Source organism: Zonotrichia albicollis, chromosome 13 (assembly GCF_047830755.1).
Source record: "Zonotrichia albicollis isolate bZonAlb1 chromosome 13, bZonAlb1.hap1, whole genome shotgun sequence".
Classification (NCBI taxonomy): Eukaryota; Metazoa; Chordata; class Aves; order Passeriformes; family Passerellidae; genus Zonotrichia; species Zonotrichia albicollis.
The window spans coordinates 18079853-18100774 of NC_133831.1; the positions used below are offsets into that span (position 1 = coordinate 18079853).

General features: G+C 44.0%; 1 protein-coding gene across 8 annotated transcripts in view; it reads right to left on the reverse strand.

Moving 5' to 3' along the window:
- MYLK3 (myosin light chain kinase 3) overlaps nucleotides 1-20922 on the reverse strand; it is a 38582-nt gene that overhangs the window by 3107 nt on the left and 14553 nt on the right. For 4 of the 8 annotated variants that reach the window (XM_074551162.1, XM_074551161.1, XM_074551159.1 and 1 more), the window contains 11 exons: nucleotides 14624-14714; nucleotides 12942-13368; nucleotides 10289-10842; nucleotides 9007-9112; nucleotides 7887-7980; nucleotides 7493-7602; nucleotides 6715-6856; nucleotides 5547-5617; nucleotides 4042-4170; nucleotides 2879-3031; nucleotides 48-291 (listed from right to left, as the gene is read on the reverse strand). In XM_074551162.1, the coding sequence (XP_074407263.1) occupies nucleotides 48-291; nucleotides 2879-3031; nucleotides 4042-4170; nucleotides 5547-5617; nucleotides 6715-6856; nucleotides 7493-7602; nucleotides 7887-7980; nucleotides 9007-9112; nucleotides 10289-10842; nucleotides 12942-13368; nucleotides 14624-14714 (2121 nt within the window). Of the gene's footprint in view, nucleotides 1-47; nucleotides 292-2878; nucleotides 3032-4041; nucleotides 4171-5546; nucleotides 5618-6714; nucleotides 6857-7492; nucleotides 7603-7886; nucleotides 7981-9006; nucleotides 9113-10288; nucleotides 10843-12941; nucleotides 13369-14623; nucleotides 14715-15671; nucleotides 15738-17771; nucleotides 18922-20922 lie in introns of those variants that run through there. The other 4 variants (XM_074551157.1, XM_074551158.1, XM_074551156.1 and 1 more) reach the window with 4 other exon arrangements.

Consider the following 20922-nt stretch of genomic DNA (forward strand, 5'->3'; position numbering starts at 1 on the left):
AGAAATAGAAGCATGACCAAACACTTCATTTACAGGTAAAAACCGACCTCATAACTGGTACTCACAGCCAAGGAACCTGTGGGCACCAGGGAGCCACCACGGCGGAGGGAATGGCTGTGCCTGCGGTGTGATTTCCCTGTGGAAACAGAATTATTTACCTTCCACTTCCTGTGGGCCATGTAGCTCTGCAGCAGCAGCTGCGACTTGAGGCGGAGCTTGCACTGCTGGGCCTTGGCGGGCAGGTCCGAGAGCCACTGGTGCTTCAGGCACTGCGTGGCGCTCATCCGGCAGCTGCGGGGAGAGGGACAGAGCTCCGTGAGAGCCCGGCCGGCCCTCTGCTCCCCTTCTCAGGACCCCGAGAGCTCCGTGAGACCCGGCCCTCTGCTCCCCGAGATCTCTGTGAGAGCCCGGCCCTCTGCTCCCCGAGATCTCCGTGGGACCCGGCCCTCTGCTCCCCGAGAGCTCCGCGACACCCGGCCCTCTGCTCCTCGAGAGCTCCGTGACACCCGGCCCTCTGCTCCCCGCGATCTCTGTGAGAGCCCGGCCCTCTGCTCCCCTCCTCAGGGCCCGGGCTCCTCTTTGTTAGTGTCCTGGGTGACGTTCTGATGCTTGTATCGCCATCCGTGTGTTCTGTTTATGCTGGATATCATGTTCTGTGCCTCCAAGACTGGCTCTGAACAGTGAAAGTTTTGGTTTTCTTATCAGCCGCTCCCCCACGGCTGGCGGGACACAGACGGGACAGTGCATTAGTGCAGCTTTTGCTTTTCGCTTTGCTCTTGCTTCTGCTTTGCTCCTGCTTTGCTCTCGCTTTTTGCTTCTGCTCATTAGTCAGTAGCTAAGCAGTCCAAATTTTTCCCTGGACTGTTTCTCCTTTCCCTTTTTTTGGATCTGGGTCCTGGAAACATCGAGAGTTTGCACCCTGTGGCCTGCAGCAGCTACCCCAGTGCCAGAGGGTCTGATAACAGAGCGACCACCCCCAAGAGAGACTTTCTGAATTTGTCATCTTTTTTAGAGTGGTGACAGAGTGATGCCATCCGGTATTGTTCATTTTTGTGTGCTGGGGGGTGCTGTGCCTGTTAAATAAACAGGTTCTTTCCACTTCTCTCTGAGGAATCCTTCCCAAACCGGCTGGGGGAAGGGGCCGTGTAGGCTTGCTCTCTGGAGGGGCCCCATTTTGGGGGTTTTCTCCCAAATTTGCCCTAAGCCAGGCCAGTTAGGGATAAAGGAACTGCCGCGAATGAACGAGCACGGTACAATGCCGGTGCCCGGATCCTGCCAGCATCCTGCGCTCTCCAGCAGGAGGGGTGAGCGGGATGAAGGACGGACTGCCGCTGCCTCGGCAGTGCCTCGCTTGAGCTGGGCTTAGGTTAATGTATCACTTCGTTATGCAAATTCAGAACTTTGCTAACAGAAAAGTAACATTTGTGGTGTTATCTGTCTGTCCTGACAGCACTAGCTGTGCCTCGTAGTTAAAAAGCTTATTCTGTGCCTCATATTTTAAAAGCACTATTGTCTATTCACCCTAAACTTGGATCAAGTTAAGCATACTTTAATATCCTGACATCCAACAATGGGCCCAAATGCCACAGCCTATCCTAAAAGGTTTGGGAAGTATATGGTAACAGAGGAAATCTTAAGGTAGAGCTGTTGAGAACAAAGTTTAATTTGCCTTTTTTCAAATCAAAAGCCTATATCTAACTGCTGAGCTCTGAGCTGTCTCTGAGCTGGTGAAAAGACAACTCCTGCCTGCCCAGCCTGATTTCAGCAGTCAGGGAGGGAGGGAGGGGCTGCAGGTCCTGCCCAAGGCCAGAGCCAGGGTCCCAGCAGGGCTGCAGGAGAGCAGGGGCTGCCTCACCTTGTGAACAGCAGGGCCAGCTGATCACTGCTCTGCCACTCACTGACAACACTTCTCTCACATACTCACTTCATTCACAGCTCCTCACCAGAACTGAGAGGTGCCTCTGGACACCCTAATCCCATTGCACAGAAGAACTGAAGACTCCAAAGTTTACAGTCTCACAGCAAATCATCATTACAGTCTGAGAAAAAATCCTTAGATGTCTCCTGCTGGCAATATGCTAAATTTCACTTAATTCTTTGTTTTTCATAGCAACCTATTGTTCAAAATGGAATTAGTACTAGAACTGATTTGTCTGATTTAGGTAATGATCTGGAAACTGTTAATATTCTAAGCACTCCTTTGAATTCCCCTCAAACACAAAATCTGTTTTACTGTATGCATCATTTCCTGATTTGATTAGTTTTGTATCACTACTCAGCAAGAGAAAAATTTCTGTTCTCCCAGCCAACCCCCCAGCCATGGTCTGACATCAATATGATCCTCATTCTCTGTATTGTTTCATATCTGCAATCACTTTGGATCTCGGTGGAGCCAAGAATGAGAAGCCACAAGCAGAGTTAAGTCCCAAACACTCCCTAATATCTCCCAAAAGCCCGTAGACCACTTTAGAAGAGAACAATGCACATTTTCACAGCTGCAGCTTCCATTTATCCTCCATGGCATTCAAGAGGCATTTTTGCAATTTCTGTCAAGGCTTGTGACAGTCCAAACCAACAATAGAAATAGTTTTTGCTCAGAGAAGCAAAAGCTTTAGAGACAGATTCCTATACTGCAAATCCTTCCAGATTTCCTGTGTTCTGCCTGTATTGATGCTACTGTGAAAAGCAACTTTTTTCAGTCAGGGTGCACAGACACTTTGCTTTAAAACAGGGGCTTCTGAATCAGTGAGGAACTGCCCAGAGCCAGCACACAAAAATGTCACACAGCAATTTCTCATTGTTGGCTGCAATCCAAACAACTGGTTGGTAAGAATTTAATATCACTGGTGCCACTGTTCTCACAATCAGACCCAGGTACCTTTTCTCCTTCACAAGCAGTCTGGAAATAAAGTCTTTGGCGTCCTCTGAGAGCTGTTCAAATGCTTCTGCATCAAAATCCCAGCTGCAATTGACTACATAATTCATGGTCTCAGCATCAGTCTCTCCCAGGAATGGGGACAGGCCACTAAGCCTTAAAAAAGAAAGAGGGGGTGGGGGAGAAGAGCAGTTATCATATGCAAGGTGTGGTTTTCCTTCTATGACTCCTCTGCTTTGTAGCTGTTGTTATCTTATGGAGGGAAAAAGCTCTCAGCTATGGAGGTTTCCATTTCTCAGTCCCTGCCAGGATAAGGCAATAGTTTGGGGAGATTAAGTGCTGTAATTTAGTGTTACCCCCTAGCAGTTCACTCAGGTCAGGGAGCACCATTAATAGATCCCCAAGGAGTGGATTCAGTGAGGATTTAGGGACATGCTTCAGTGCCTTCCCAGCTAGGAAAGCTAGAGGGACTCAAGAGCTTTCCCAAACTGGGGGCCATATCCTTATGTGGCTTGAATTAAACACAATTCTGAACAATAAATTACTTTTTACAGTTAGTGTCTAAGCCCATCTTTATTGCTTCCACCATTTATTACTTCATTCAGTTGGGTTTTGGCTAACATACAAATTTAAACCAGAAATGGATCCAGTTCACAGAAAATGTCTGTGAAAGATTCTGGGATGCAAAACAAGCTCATCAGAAGGCAGAGACTTTGGACAGACAAGCTGTCCATGGTTGCCATCCAGATGTCAGGGAAAAGTTTTAGCCCTGTTCAGGACAGGTCATTTCTCAGACCCATGGCCAAACACAGATCATATTATCCTGAGCAGATGCATACCAAGTGTAAGATTATAAAATGATCAGATTACAAATTTAAAAATTAATTCAAGTCCTCAAAAATTAAAATTCTCACATATTTTGGGCAACTTTTCAGAGTGCAAAAAAGACCTGGCCCATTTACCATCACCTTATCTAAGTAAGATGATAAGGGAGAAGAACATTTACATATTTATCAAAGGCTCATTTGTTGTCTAGACCTTTGGACACACAGCAAGGTGCCTCTGTATGGAAAGCTGGGGGTTTTAGCAGAATTCCTCAGGATTGGTCACAGCCAGGGGGGCTGAGGGGCTGCTGCAGCCTGGCCTGCAGGGCCCTGGGCACTCACAGCATGTATGTGATCACACCCACGCTCCACATGTCCGTGGGGAAGGACACAAAGTCGTAGTTCACCACTTCGGGAGCCAGGAACTCCGGAGTCCCAAAATTCACCTTCAGCTTCTCACAGGGTTTGTACCTGTACCAGGAGAAGAGCCATGAGTCAGGAGCTGGGAGCTCATCCCCCAGGGAACAGCAAGGCACAGCTTTGGGAGTGCTGGCAGCCAGGGCAGCTCTGGGGTGACCTCAGGGAATATTCCATCATTGTCCCTCTGCCAGAGCAAAGCCATGAGGAAGAACAAGGACACTAAACCCTGCAAAGGGCTCCCCTAAAGCGTGGTAGCCAGACACCACAGGATGCTTTCCAGATGTTGTCCAAAACCCATAAAACAAACAAAGCAGTTTTGACTATACAAGATTTGGAGGGCACTGGATTAGTGGGATGTCCCCAGCTACAGCTCAGGGTGAACATCTGCACCACAGATATAACTCAATAGAACTGAGGTGGGACTGCAGAGGATTATTTGGGCTTGGGAACAAGGAACAGTGACCCCATATGGGGAAAATGACCCTGTTCTTTTTGCTACTGCTAAACAGGGAAAGGTTACAAAACTGAAGCAGTAACAATTGCCACTGAGGGCAGCTGGAGCCACATCTGTGTTCAGACAGAACAAACCACTACAGCATGCTTGGAAATCCCATTTTCCTGGATGATCTTGTTGTAAAACTGCCCTCCCAATTAAAAATCCAACCAAACAAAACCCCAAACTCAATGTACTTTTTTTTTTTTCTTCAACAAGTATTTTATGGAAACAAAGTCCTTGAACAGACACCTCTATACAAACACATAAATATATATATGCATGAATGAACCAGCTTTTAGCTGAAGAAAAATCTCAAAGGATTTAGAAAATAATTAGGGAAATATTATTGTTCTTACTGTCCTAATAATAGTAGAATTAATTCCTTTTTATTCTAGGGCAATTGACCTATGCTCTCACTGCTTTTCTTTAAACTCATGCAAGCAAAATAAAAGAATGGACAGAATTTCCTATTTTTCTGAGGGTTTCCTGTTTCACATGAGATGGCTCAAACATGCTTTTTCTTTCATTTTTTTTACCTTCAATCAACTTAACTACTTGAAGAGTTTAGCAGATAATTTCTACAATTAGAACCTGCACCATGAAACCCTGCAGTCATGAAGTCTCTGGGAGCCTTCACAGAGTCCCTAGAGTAAAAGCTCTACATGGGGAATAATTTTGAGATAATTAGAACAGTAGTAAAGCTTTTTTGAAGAGAAATGTTATTTGAAAAAGCAATTAGATAATTAATGTACACAGCAGAAAACTCATGCCTGCAAAAGCAAAATGCTTAACTCATTCACACAGAATTATTACAGAGCCATCAAAACACAAACCCCCCACCAAAGAACTACCAGAAATATGTCAGAGGTTTGGTTTGGTGAGTTTGATTTGGTTTTGTTTTTTAATATAATTCACAACTGAACTTTCTTACCTCCTTGCTAATCCAAAGTCAATAATTTTAATCTGGTTTCCTGTGTGATTTACACATAGGATGTTTTCAGGCTACAAAAAGAGAAGAGGGTATTTTGAGTTAAATGTTTGAGAGAGATATCTAGCAAAAAATAGTATAAAATTCCCTGCATAAAAAGCTACAATGCACCCTTTTTTTTTTTTCCAATGAGAATGTTTTTCAAGGTGGGGATGGGGGGTGATGGGGTCCAGCAGCAGAACTGTCTGTGAGCCAGCCTGGTTTAATGTCATTTGTGTAAGGTGCTCTATAAACAGGCAGGAAAAAAACAGTTTGTATTTCTGTTTAACAATATCCATTATAAAGGGACTATTAGGAAAACATTGCAATTTTGCTGCAGGTTGGTTCCAGGCAGTAAAAAATACAAACTATAGAAGATGATTGAACAGGTATTTGTACACTGTTAAAAAGGGTAGGGGAAATAGAGGGAAGACTGTGGGCATTTCCAGCCAAGGAGGTTTTGGGTGGGTTTTTTTAAAATCCATGATAAAAGGGAATTGTTTAATGCTACAGAGAATGAAAAGCTTCTGATTTAAGAAAAGCAAAAGCCCAGAATCCTGATGATTCCAAGCAAGCTACTGAACAGACACTGGAAAAAAAGTAATCAATCTCTAAGGCTCCATTCATTGCAGCCATTAATTCTATTCCTTTATGACATGACTTCATGAAATGAGAAATTATTCCTCAGTGATCAGAAACTCTGTGGCGCCTAAAGCAGCCCCACTAAAGTGTGGTGGTGCTCACAGGGGTCTTAGGATGAGGGAAGAGATGAAAATGTTGACTCCATGTTTCAGAAGGCTTGATTTATTATTTTATTATATATATTGTATTAAAACTATACTAAAAATATATAAGAAAGGATTTAATCAGAAGGCCAGCTAAGAATAGAAAAAGAAGAATGATAACAAAGGCTTGTGACAGTCCAGACAGCTGGACTGTGATTGGCCATTAATTAGAAACAACCACATGAGACCAGTCACAGATGCACCTTTGCATTCCACAGCAGCAGATAATCATTGTTTGCATTTTGTTCCTGAGGCCTCTCAGCTTCTCAGGAGGAAACATCCTAAGGAAAGGATTTTTCATAAAACATGTCTGTGACACTAAAGCACAGAGAGCACAAACAACTGACCTTCAGATCTAAGTGGAGAATGTAATGCTGGTGCAAGTAGTGGACTCCTTCACAGATCTGCTTGGTGAACAGGATGGCATCCAGCTCTGTCAGGTGGTAATTTTCATCTGTGATCCGGTCAAATAATTCCCCACCATCAAGACTAAAATTTCACACAGAAAAGCATTAAAAACCCTAAAATATTACATTAGCCCAATTTAATTCCACGTTGGGAATTAGGCTCTGTAGTTGAGGGTCCTAACGAAACATCCAAAATAAAGTGTGTATCAGCAGCCTCAGTGACTTCAAGAGACTTATTTCTCTTAAAATTAGGTATCAGTCTAAATTCAGAAATAGGAAAGGTGGCACTAGTATTTGGGGCATACATGTCAAACCCAAACCCACATGACCTGGGAATCCTATGGGACCTGGAGAACTTACAGGGAGTACTACAGTGTCTGTTGTTCTCTCATCTTACTTGTCATGGGAAAATAAGTCTTCAACCTACAAAATATACTAAATGGAACTTCTCAAACTGAAAGCTGTTTCACATGAGCTGACAGCCGAACTTAATTCTGCACAGAAGAGAAAATTATTCAGAGATAAAGCTCTGACAAGCTTTTAACCTGAAGAAATTACCTTTAAAACATTGGTTTTTTCCTTCTGAAAGTGAGATCAACTCTCTCTTAGGCTGGGAAACCACTCACTTCTTAACAGCTCAGAATTATCCCTCCCTATTTGCTTTAGCGACCTGAGAAAACCCAGACATCTGACAATTCCTGAGATCATTGAAACTTACTATTCCATTATCAAAGTGATGTTATTTTTTGCTTCAAAAGCATCATAAAGCTGGATCAGATTCACGTGATTTAACTGGTTCATGATGTTAATTTCATTTTTTACTTCCTCCTGAGAAAAATAACAAAGTAACAAAAAATGAGCAAAATACACTCCTTGAATTCCACCATACCAAAACAGAATTATTATTTATAAAGGCCAACAGCTACAGCACAGATCTCAAGGGGACTGGGGGTTTGATCATGAACACAGGAGATGATGAAGAGTCCCAGCAAGCCCAAGATTTTGCAGCATTTGATGGTACCCAAGGATGAGCTGCCCCTCATGGGCAGCTGAGGGCAGTGGTGCTGGCCCTGGCAGGAGGGCAGGGGCAGAGCTCCCAGCAGTGGGGTTACCTTCTCTTTGGCTCCTTTCACTTTGATGATTTTGGCTGCCAGGTTGAGCCCCGTCGATATTTCCGTGCACTTGTGGACCTGCCCAAAACGCCCCCTGTGGATACCAAGGAAAAGATGATGGGAAAATGGGAAAGAAAGATGGGAAAGCAGCTCAGCACAGAAACCTCTCCTGGAACTATTCTTATCATGAGCAAAAATAGCCCAGGACAAAGTGAACGGGGTCGGGTGGCCAGCAGCATGGAGCTCCTCTTTCTCTCAGCTTATGAAGGATTAGGTTTATCTTTCCAGCCAGCTGTTCAGTGCTTACATTAAAATATTAAACCCCACTGGTCCTGCTGAGGTATGATGGCCTGGCCATGCTCTGGCTCCCTTCTGTAACTGGACCCCCTTGCTGTCCTTCAGGGATATGTTAGTGGGTCTATTAACAAGGATATTTCTGTCCTGATCCCAGAACTTTTTAAATGACCATAAGACCAGTAACTGTAGCCACTACACAGCCTGCATTTCTGGCATGCTGTAAATTCTCCCCCATGTCATGCAGATATGTTAATGCCCCTTGGGATGATTCCTCACCACCATCTTCCCTGCTGTTGCATCACATTGCTTATACTTATTAAGCCATATTTGTATGTGGATCAATGTGTAAATCAAGCCTTCTTGTCACATAAGTAAGGATACAGGAATACAAAAGCTGAAGCAGCTGCAGACTTCCTATGAGTGAAAACTAAACATAAGGTCAAAATAATTATAATTCTTCCTTAGTTTTCTTTAATGTGCAGCTCAGCACAGAAAAAAAAAAAAATTGGAAGCTGCCTGGCCTAATGGGCTTTGCTGACTTTTCAAATGCTCTGAATCTTGTGTGCCTTAGGGGTACAGGTTCTTTCCACAACACTGAGGCCAGGATTATTAAAACAAATGAAAAGAACTGTCACCAGGATGGCAGTGAGGCACATGAACATGGGGCTGGGGCAGAAACCATCCATCTAAGGGACATCCTTGATGCAGGAGCAGCTGTGTTCACCTAAAGGGCTCCAGGATGAACCCACCCCCTGTGTGTCCCTCCCAGCCAGCCCTCGGGGGCAGCTGCAGGGCCCCAGAGCACAGGGCCAGGCACACTCACCCGCCCAGCACCTGGTGCCGGCACACGGAGTAGCTGGCGGTCACCTCGGCTTGCCGGACGCTCACCACGCGGTGCTCGAACGGGGCTGGAGGAGAGGGGCTGTCATCTGCAGGGGACACATCTGCTCTGACACGGCTGCACTCCCACTGCCCTGCTCCTCTCCTCACACCAGGGACTGCATCCCTCGGCTGTGAGGGGCTTCCACTGCTAAATCCCTTGTACAGACAAGGATCACAGTGCCAGAGCTGAGATCGGCATCCCACCTCCTGAACCTCCACTCTGTTTTTTTAACCCACTGGACACCTTCAGGAGACCATAATCTTAGTTTATGCATTAAAAGAAAGGGCCACCAGAAAATACTACCTGAAAGTTTGAAGCAAATTACACTTATCTTTTAATTGTTACATGACAGCCAGAAAAACCAGCAAAAATACACAGCACTGAGGAATGAGGACAGTGATTGATAAAATCATTGGGTTTCTCTTAGCAGCAAGAATCTTGCAGACAGTTTCCAAATTAAAGGTGCAATTATTAGCATTACAAACACTAAGTTTAGTCTGTTTGTGGTAAGGTAAATTAGTTAACTGTGATCACTTAATGTCCAAGGTTTTCTAGGGTAAAGCTTCATTAAACCCATTTTTTACGTCCCCCATTGAAAGCAACTTTATAATTAATCTCCAGGAATTTCAGGCTGCAATTTAACATGTATTCAACTCATCTCTAGCCCCTGCTCAGAAAGCCAGAGCAGTCAGTTCATCTGCCCATGTCTGTACACTCTGCAACATACACACACATGTGCTGCCAGGACAGAGCATTCCCTGAGACAAAGCAACCAAGTGTTCCCTCAGGAACCCAGAGATCCTGGCCAATAACACAACAGGCCACAACAAGAAACATTTCCTGCAGTACTTTCTGTGCTCTGGATCTCCATAGTTGCTGAAGTATGCTTGGTTTGCACCTTCTATCTGAAGGAACAAATGCTGCATCTAAAGAAAATGGATTTTTTCAAAATTCTTGTACTTCTCATCACACATACACTTCATGCTATTTTATTTTAAATTATTTTTTCCCCAAAACACACTTTAAAAGGAAAAGTTTACTATTAAAAGAATCTGTGAATTGTTATTCACATAGTCAAAGGTACCCAATGCAAAAAGCCCTTGAAGTGTAAGACATGGGTGTTCTACTGAGCACTGCTAGTGCTCTTGCTTGTCCGTATAACAGGCAGGAATAGCAAAAATCCTCAATGTACAAGTTTCAAGAGCAGCTGTGAGCAACTTACCAATGATTTCTCCTTGAGTGGGAAGAGCTCTGACAGCTGCCAGAGACTTGGTTTTCTCTGGTGCCTCTCCTGTACCCTGCTGAGCATCATGTCTGCTTCCCCCTGCAGTCTCAGATCCCCTCCTCTCAGACTTGGTATCTGCTGGAGATTTTTCTGCTTTTGCTGTTTCTTGATGGACTTTCACTTTTACCCCTGCATCTTTCACAGGCTCCTTTGCAGAGGTATTCTGTGAGGTTATGGGCTCACATTTTAATTCTGATTTCTCTTCAGCTTTTTCACCTGGTTTGGGCTTGCTCAGGAATGGCTTTTGCTTCCCTGTTTGAGATGCAAGTTCATTTTGCTTATTGTCACCTTTAACTTCTGAATCTGGCTTGGAGCTGATGTTTTTAGTACTCTGTTGAAGTTTTAATTTGTCAGGCTGCTGTTTGATTCCTTTCAAGTCTGCTGGTGTGGATTTCACTTTGGAACTTTTACCTCTGCTGTCACTTACATTTCCCTCCTTGGCCATCTCAATCTTTTCTTTCATGTCGGTCATATGTACACTGATGGATATCCTGCAGAGCAAACAGGAGACATTTGATATTGATGCAGGTGGCTTGCCTGGTTTTTGCAACTTTGTGGGGGAAGAAAAATCTGTTTCCAAACCCATACATTTCTATAGTGTGGATAAAACCTAACTGTACCAATCTTGCTGGGAATGACCCACAAACACTAAGGGGAGAGCACCAAAAATCATGCTGGCTCTTTCTCTGTGTCCTCCTCTCTCTACATGTCTGCCCTTCACCTGAACAAAATGTCTCACCCTGCAAAGAGTTAATCCCACATTTGAAAACTTACCCACTTTTTGCAATTATTACAGTTGGTCTAACAAAACACCACTCAGATAGTGATTGCCTGCACAAATGACAGGCTGATTAGCTAAATGGCTGCCTGCTCACATGGCTCTACAAATCTGATGGCTTGTGTCCTCTTCCAGCTGGCTGACCTGCACACTCAGCCATCTGGGTTTGGGTCTTCTGATGGGATAGCATTCTTTCCACAGCCTTCTCTTAAAAATCTAGTTTTGATAAACTCTCTCACTCCAGCAATACTATTTTCCTTGGCATTTTAACTACTGGAAAAGTTTAATGTGTTTTTTCCCTCTTGTGTTGCCTAAAAAGAGTACAGGTCAGAACCAATTCTCTGTGTTCCTAAACTCTATCAAAGACATTTGAGTGATAATGTTTGAGTCAACTGTTACAGCTCCAATGTCATGAGCAGTCTGATTTGACCAAGGCTGAATTGAAACTTGTGAAGTTATAAAGGAGATTTTATACAATGGCAAATGAAGCCAGCTTCTGATGTCTGGGAGAGAACAGACCTCATTTTCACAAAGGTAATTGCCTCTTCCACTGGAGCAACCTCATTACAAAAGATGTTCTAAAAGAAAATATTTCTGCTTTCTTAAAACAAGAGTGTGAAATGTCTGATTTTCTGCACCTTTAGCACCTGGTGCTGCTGTGGTGTGAGCTGGGAGAGCAGCTGAAGGCAGCTCTGAGCAAACACTTCCTCTGCTATCGAGACAAGCCTGAGCTCAGTGGGACTCTCGGGCACTTCTCCAGGCAGGGGAACACAATGTTCCTCTGATGCCTCTGTGTGGGCTTACAAACTTCATTAGAGCTGCATCCATTTCAGAGAGGTGTTTACCACCCTCATGTGACTTCTCACTCCAAACCATGACAATGCTGGGCTGCAGCTGCCCCTGGGGTTTACTCCCTCTTGCCTGCTGGCCTCCCTCATCCCCAAACCAAACCTGGGGCTCAGACACCACATTTGTACCCAGGAACAATGGAGGAATTCCCCACCCAAAGTCATACATACATTTCGTCACCCAAAATCATACATACATATGTGGGTGTGTATGGATGAGTGTCTGTCACCCTCACACACACATATAAACCACTTTACAGCCACCCACCCAGACAGAGAGGCACTGGCAGTTAAAATCTGCCACAGAAGTTCCATTTGTTTGGGTTTAGTTGGGAGAGGTCTTTTGGTTGTGGGGTTTTGTTGGTTTTTGTCATGGGGGCTTTTACAATTTTTAATAAAATATATTAAAATAAAATTCTAGATAAATAAGCCAAAGGAAAATGGACTATACCTATATGAAACACCTATATGAGGAAAATATTAGCCTGATAGAGAAGAATAAATGAATAATCTTTAGGTGACCAAAACACTGAAAACACTAAGGAGAACAAACACAAATTCTTTGGTTTTGTCGTACACTAATAAATATCTCAAATTCCTTTCACCCCCATGGCTATAGAAACCAAGGAGCTGAGAGGGAATGAGTGGTTTGAGTGAGTGGTTTATAACTGCCTGAGTGAGTGGTTTATAACTGCCTGAGTGAGTGGACTACCTGAGCTCCTCTGTGGTGGTCACCTTTCTGTGTCAGTGCTGCCACCTCAAACCCCTCTGTCCCACCTGAGCCCTGGGCTGCACAGAACTTCACCCAGGGCCCCCTGAGCCTCCTGCCTTAACCCCTGTAGGGTCTCTCCTCCTCTCCCATCAGGCAGGAGCTGCCTCCTTTAATGGCCTGGCTTTCCTTTTCTCCCTTGTAACCCATGGAAAGGTTCCAGGTCCCCCAGAAAGCCACCAGCAAGGCCATTACCTGGTGTGTGTCACTTCACAGCCCGTGTCAGATATGGCCCTGGACGTGGAGGGCGCAGCCTCCCGGGACGCTGCAGCTTTGCTTTCATTCTTGCCAGGCTTCTGATGAACGAGCTGCCTGTGGCACTCAGCAGGGCCTGGGGCTCTGTCCCCCTTCTGGCCTTCAGCAGGAGCACTCTGGTTGCCTGCAGGATCTTGAAGTATGAAGGGAAGACCATTGTGTTGATTCACAGCTTTGACATCGATGTCCTTTTGCTGTGGACAGCTCTTAGAGCTCTGTGTTTTGCCAGCACCTTCTGCCCCTTGCTGCTGGGCTGTCCTGTCTTTGAGCTGGGGTTTGGAGTCAGCTTTGTGGGCTACAGCACTGGAAATGTTCACCTTCTCACATGCTCCCTTGTTTTCATCCAGCTTCTTCACATTTTTTGTCTCTGAATAAAAGAATCCATTAATAAACTATCCTTGGCAAAAGTCACGGCAAAACAGAGGAGGAATAAAGCAACACACCTCTCAAAATAACCTGCAGAGTTACACTTCAAAAGATAGCATGAATCTCCCAGAAGCTTTAAAATCCTTACACCATCAGGCTGGAGCTACTACTCATGCTCATGGCTTAAAACCAGAGATTCACCTGCTCTGGTGCTTTCCAGCAGTGCCACAGATTGGACTTGGATTCCTTACAGCAAACAAAAAACCTGCAAGGCTCAAGTTCATTGTATCTAAAACCTGGAATCACTTTGTGGGCAAATATAACAGGTAGTTTAAGGCACCGCAGATCCTGCAGGACCCTCCTGATCCACACCCCTCTCCCCAGTTAGGGGGGTAGGGACAAACCCAGCAGGACTCCAAGGGACACTGAGGCACAAGACAGAGCCTACGTGCAGTTTGCAGAAAAGGATTAAAAGGTTCCCCATCACCTTCCCATGACAATGGCTGTGGTTATTAACATTCAGCAAGCCCAGATCACCAGCAAGCAAGGTTTGCTCAAAACTCTCTGTAGCTTTTGGGTCAGAATTGTGACCATTTGCTTTGTTTTTGTCACTTCCAAAGCCATGAAGCTAAAAAGGGGACTGCCCATAAGGATTCACTGACAATTTGTGAAGACAACAGCATGACAGGGCCTGCTCAACATCACCTTCACCCCTGCTGCAGCTCCACAGGCACTGACAGTGGATGCAACAGGGCAGTGCCCTGACAGATGCACCCTAAATAGGAATCTGGCCCTGACACATCAGGGAAACTTGCTGATCAAAAAAAGATATTCTAGTGTCAACACATCCCTTTTTCAGAGAGGGGGAAGAGGGAGGGCTGCTCCAGAGATATTAATGGAAAAGAACTTGTTGGGTTTGCTATGTATAGGGCCACTATCTTCACAGTATCTCCAAACAAGCTCTGCTCTCTGAATACAGTTCACTGAAACCCAACTCAAAAAACCCAGCTCTTCAGCTAAACAAAAGTGCTCCTTTTAATTTCTGTATCTTCTAGCTTTTTGTGGTGCTTGATCCTAGGGATAAATCATCTTGTGAAGGTGGTGAGAACAATTCCATTCTCCCAGTACTGAGGGGCAAAGTTACTCAGTTACATCTGAGTAATTCAGGTAGTGGGAAATAGCAGGCTATTAATTTCCAGTTTGTCTGCTGCACATTCTGGAGTCAAAGCTTGCAGCATGCCTGGAGTGATACATACCTTCCAGAGGCTTCTTGCTTTCAGTCTGGGTTCCTCTGTTACTAAGCACATGCTTAGGTTTTGCACCACTCTCCTCAGACTTATCCTTGGCCTAAGAATGACAAGGGAACACAAAAATTACAGTTGCAGCCAAGAGTGTCTATTTCCCACGAGGTTCCTGCAGCTATGGAGGCATTCAGACTGAAAAAATGGAGAGTTACACCTCTTGTGAATTATTAGTCAGTGCTCTGTTTACTTCTTTCCTCCAGTCTCTCCCTGCCTTTGCAGGCAGGCATCCTTTTAAAACAACATAACAGATTAATACATTAGCTCATTGCTTTCCAAAATTTTCACTGTCAGGGTTTTTGCCTCCTGTCATCTCTACTCACACTGATTAAAAAGTATGACATGTGAAACATGAGACAGTAGAAAAAGAAATGATGCTGTATATCTGTTGCTTTTTGGCTGGTGACAGAACGAAAAGTAATGTTTCTGAATACATTTGTCAAAACATATTTGTCTCAAGGTACCTAAAAATTCCATTATTTGACCTGATAAGAGGTGGTACCAAAAAAGAACATCTAGCTTTAGATCAACTCTTGTGTATGCACTTGATATTTCACATGTCACCTTTACAATGATTAAAAACAGAAGCAGATTTTTATCTTTAAGCAGTGTTTTCCCCCCAATTAATTTGAGAGGAGGGATATTTTGTAACAGGACCACTAAAGACCTCAGACAGCAATACATGTGAAACCAAATTACAGCTGACTTCTGTGTAGCAAAAAGCATTACACAAAATTAGGGAAAGACATAATATTTCCTGTGGTTGACATACAGTTAAAAATCTAGTCATGATCTAGCCTCCTATCCTGATTTGTACAAGCAAATAAGCAACACAAAGTATTTCTGCAGGTAGCTGATTACAGCTGCACATCAGCCCTTCACCTGTTAGTAAAAGCAGTTAAGGATTTCATGCACCAACCCTACAGACTGAACAGAGCCTCCCCACTTCCCATTCCAAAAAAACCAAAACACCCAAAGAGCAAAAGTAGGAAAAAATCATTACCCTTTTTATTACAGCTCTAAGCAAACCTGCAACAATGACCAGGGTGAACATTATTCTGGCACAATCCTACATGCAAAGAAAGCCTTGGGTAAGTGACAGTTTAATGCTGGTGCATTTTTTCTGGTTTTTAAGTAAGAAGTTAGAGGTTTGGAACCTAGGAAGCTCAATTCATAGCCTTTTGTTGACTCCAACCCCTCAAAACTTCTTCCATAAGCATTCCCAAGGTATGCCTGGAATGCTGTCACAAACAGCTTCACCCAGAAATGCAAACAGGACCTCCCCACTCCCAGCCCAGCCCATGATAAGCAGAGCCCTGGGACAAACAGCAAACGCTGCAAAACAGGAACAAGCAGCAAGTTCTTTTTCTGTGCTCCCCCTGTAACTGTGCAGCTCTGTGGGCAGGTCTGTGCTGCTGTCACAGAACAGGCTGCAAAATGCAGCCCCAAGTTAGCACATGGCTCAGCACAAGGTAATTTGTTCACCTGTGCTCTCTGCACAGTTCCCAGCCAGGTCACGTTCACCACAGCCTCACCAACTCGAGACAGTTCACATATCACTCAGCAGTCTGGGATCAAAGGATGGACCTAAGGTTTTATAACTGACCTCATGCTCCAATTACAAAAAGTGTTCATGTCCAGAAACAAAGGAGGAGGACAATGATGGTCATACTGCAAAATTTGCCATAGAGGTGCTCGCCCACTACACCCTGACTGTTCTCCAGCCAAGGCACAGCTTGGAGCCTGGGACACAGACCTCCAGCTCCTTCCAGTCCACCAGCTTGTCACCAGCAGGTCATTCCACCTCCAATCTGCACCTGCCTAGCCACAAAATGAACCAAAGGACAGTATCTGTCTCCAGGCATTTTGCAGTGACTGTAATAGCACAGCTTTACCCAAAACACATCAGACTTGCCCATGTCTCCAAAAATCTGTAGAACTGAAGATGGAACTGCTGGAACTGAACTTTATCTCTATCCTGATTTAAGGTTGATAACTAATGCATGATTTATTGTTCTCAACACTAATGGAAGCACTTTATAAATTCTCCTGTCTTCTAACAGGCCAGCTCACTTATCAGCCTCTGGCACTTAAAAAGGGAGACCAGGAGAGCATTGAAAGTTTGGAAAGGTACATTGCCATCAAACACTGCCCTGTTCTTCTAAAGGGTTAGATGCACTTCCTCATCAAAGGATTTTACAGCTTTGGTGAAAAATATTTGAATTAGATACCAATGGACATTCTCACTTGAGCTAAATTCTCTTACTGCAATCACATCTCCACATACATGGAGATCTGGAATGAATAAACATATTCCAGCCCTTGCAGTTTTCCTCTCTTTCATTCCCATGGTGGGGTAGAAGCCACAGTGAAAACTGGAAACTCCCGTTACCTAGAACTAATTCCAGACGCCTGGAACTGTTAAAAAACAAGCTTGATCTATTTTCAAACACCATATCAACTAAGTACTGCTCTTGCCTATTCCTCGCCCACTATCCTCAATAATTAAGAAATGCTTGTGAACTGATGTCTGGGAACTTGCAAACACAAGAACTACTTGATTTCAGGAGTGAATGATGTCAATGGAGCTGATGAAGTCATGGCTGCATCACAAAAATGTAGCTAAAGACAACTAAGATCTCTAAGGATGTGTAAATCTGCACAGTAACATGACCACAAATCGGCACAGGTCTCAAGAGTTGCTGCTGTGTTCAGAATTTGTGAATGAACAAGGAAATAGAAGCTTGTCTCAAAAAACCCAAAAGCTTCTAGTATGTACTTTTCGCTGGGGCCTCAATTCAGTCACTGATTTGGGTGACATTGCTGAGCTTTCAGCACTGGTGGAAGCTGAATTTTCCTTTCCAGTAGCAATCTCCTCCTCACAGCCATTCCAGGACTGCCCAGCACCCTTCAGGAACCTCAGACACTGTTTTGAGCTTGCTCCCTGCCTTAAGAGCCTTGCAATTCAAAGGTCCCAGCAGTAACCTGTGCCAGCAATACAGAAAGGAAAACTTGAATTAAACATCATGCAAGTGATTGACAGGAGAGCCTAAAGACCTGCTATGTCATAAACTGAAATGAAGAACAGTAAAACTAAACCAACCTCAAGAGGGATCTCCAGCAGACTCCCCTTCTTCCAGGGCACAATGCCTTTGAGAATGAAATCCACTACTTTAGAATTTTTTAATACTTCTCCCACAAATGTAATAACTTTATCCAGGGTATCGACCCTTTTCTCTATCTTTGCCAGCCTCTCCTTATGCTTGGAGGCATCTAGCTGGGCAGCTTTCATCAAATTCAACACTTCTGAGCACATGCTCTGCACATCAGCCTGGGCAGCGCTGTCCGGTTCCTTCGGGCCCTCCTGCATTGCAGCTGTGCCACCAGGAGCTGCCTGGGACACTGTGAGCTTGTTAATGCCATTTCCTACAGCAGCAATGCCTCTGTCCACTTGCTGCAGTTTGCCTGTCAGGTCTTCTTGGAAATGCAGCAGTCTGTCCATCTTCTCATTCAAGAGATAGAGTTTTTTGTCCACCGTACTCAGACTGTTCACTTTTGGAGGCTGAAACTTGGTCAGGGCGTGTCCCTGCGCGAGGTCCAAGCTCCCCACAGACATTGTGTCCAGACAGCAGGAAGTCTGACAGATTAGGCTGCCTTTGCATTAATCATAAATTAGAAAACGAGGCTCTGAAAGTTCATTTTCTTCAGCTATTCCTACACCAGACAAGTTCACTTACTGGAGTCGCTAGAGCATATCGTGAGATAGCTACTGCACAAAAGATTTATTTCTGTGTTATCTATTTCTTACTGGGTGCTTTCAGTGATGGAGGCAATTTGGCACCAGACTGTGTTTTCTTGTGCCTTCTTGACGTCACAAAACCATTTAAAATTCTTTCTCGAGTGGCTGTTGATAGGCAAGCATCTTAACAATGGCCAATGCCAGCGCAGGCCTCTGGAGGGAGGGGGATTGTTTTCATGACCAGTTTTAGTTCTGTGATAATGAAAAGGTGCTAGAACATTTCCCTTCATTAAACAGGAGAAAAAATAAAAGTGAACTGGCTGGCCTTGTGCTGAAGCTTGGAAGAATTCAGCTCTGTAGCACGGATGCAGAACGTCCAGCATAGACACAGGGTGCTCTTTCAGCTGGCTGGCACTTGAATTTAAAAATAGAGTACAATGACAATGACCTGAAATACATATCTAGCACCAGCAGGTCTTTGTCAACTGAAACTTCTAAAATTAAATCTTTCTCCCAGGTTATAAAAATGAACCAAGAAAAAGAAATCATAATGAAGGCACAGCAGAATTAGTCTAACTATTGGCAATTAAATTATTAAATCATAAATCTTAAAGGATTTGTATTGATTTGCTTTTCACTTCTGAATCACAGCATATTTACTATACAAATTACAGTCACTAGAGAACAGAAAAAGTCACTTCACACTGCACAGGCTCCAGTGCCACAGCTCTGAATGCTTTAGAAACATTAATGAATGTACCCTTACAGCAGCACACAGAGGGGGAGTCAGCTCTCTGCCACAGAGGATGAACTGTGGCATCAAGAGAGAGCAGTTTGTCCCATGCCAGATGTGACCCTGTCACACGACTGTGTCTGGCTCTCCTGGGTCCCTCTGCACTGCTGAGTGCTGAGCAGGGAGGGAAACAATGGAACCACAGCAAAGCCTTTGGGATCCCCAGCGCCCCTCTGCCTCCAGTCCCTTCCTCATTTCTTGTAAAGTGTATATGGAAAGAAAATGTCACTCTTAAAAGTGAATTTCCTGTATGACACAGAACATTCTAGACATTAAAACCCTTCCCACAGAGTAATAGCAGCATTAAAGTTCCCCTCTCAAGACAATATTGGATCCTTACCACTTCTGTAAGATAAGAATTTTTATTTACACTTTAAAAGAAGTATTACATCTACCAAGGCCATCATGTAATTATAGCCAACCTGGTGTTTCTGTGACATTTAGAGGCAAATAACCAGCCTTACCAAACACAGCCAAAGCTGTGAGCCTTGGACTGTTCATCACCTTCACAGAAGAGTTTGAATACCAAGCAATGACTTGAGAAGACAACCTGGCATTTTGTGCCATGTCACTTCTTCTAAACAAAAAGGTATTTTAAAGTCACTGGGGTTTTCCCAGTGGTCTGGGATAGAATGGTGTAAGTTTTGTGATATCCCATACAACACAGTTAAATATTCAGCTCTGTCTTGAAGGTTTAGGCCATGGGCAATAAATGCCTTGCAACTCTACTACTGCAGTTAAAGAATCAAGAGCTTTTAGCCAAATGCCTCCAAAGAATTAATTCTTTCAAGCCACAAACATGCTTGGTGACAAAGATAAAAACAACCAACATAACTCACTAAATCAAGAGTACCTGCTGAATGTTGTCCTGTTAGGAACAAGAACAAAGGGGTAGAGTCATGAGAGTGTTGTATTTAAAGTCAGAAAACTTAGAGGAGATACTTCCACAAGGAAGCTCAGCCACAGAAAGTGATCCCCAGCTGCACTCACAGAACTCAAGCTGCCACCAAGAGTGTGTTATTCCAGGCATAGCACAGGGCCAGGAACCAATGCAGGTGCAACCAGGAACACAACTGGCTGTGCTTGGGGGCAAACAGGAGTCCTGCAAAACCTTGAGCTGCTCTCTTAGTTATTTAACAACTGAGAGCAAAAAGCATGATTGCTGCCTAGTTGTTATTATCTAGTGTTATTTTTCATGTAATTGCTGATTTAATCTTCCTCACTTACTGTGGTTAATGTTGTGTAAAGCAAAACGTGGGGCTTCAAAAAAAAAAAAAAAGAATAAAATCCCATCCCTTTCTCCTCTGGATTCAGCAACATGCACTGTGTATTCCAGCCACATGGAACAGATTTCACCACCCAACTGCTCACACAGTACACTGAGAGATGTTTGAAAGAATGCTCTATGGAGAATTCTTGCTAAAAACATGCAGCAAACATTCCTTGCTAGTTTTGTCTGAGGAACAGGGAAGATACAGCCATAACTGCCTCCTACTCTGATACAGCTGTTTAACCTATTATACTCCTTACATCAAAAGGGGCCTCCAAGCAGCTGCAAAATTACAGATGGGATGAAGGACAGAGAAGAAAACCTCATTTGGACCAAAGTAAAAAGTTTTAAACATCTGTCACAAAGTTAAGGTCAACTATTCTTTATTCTTTTCATTTTCTCGTCTACTCTCTCTCCTTTTGCACTGCTGGGAAACACACCACCAGAAAAAA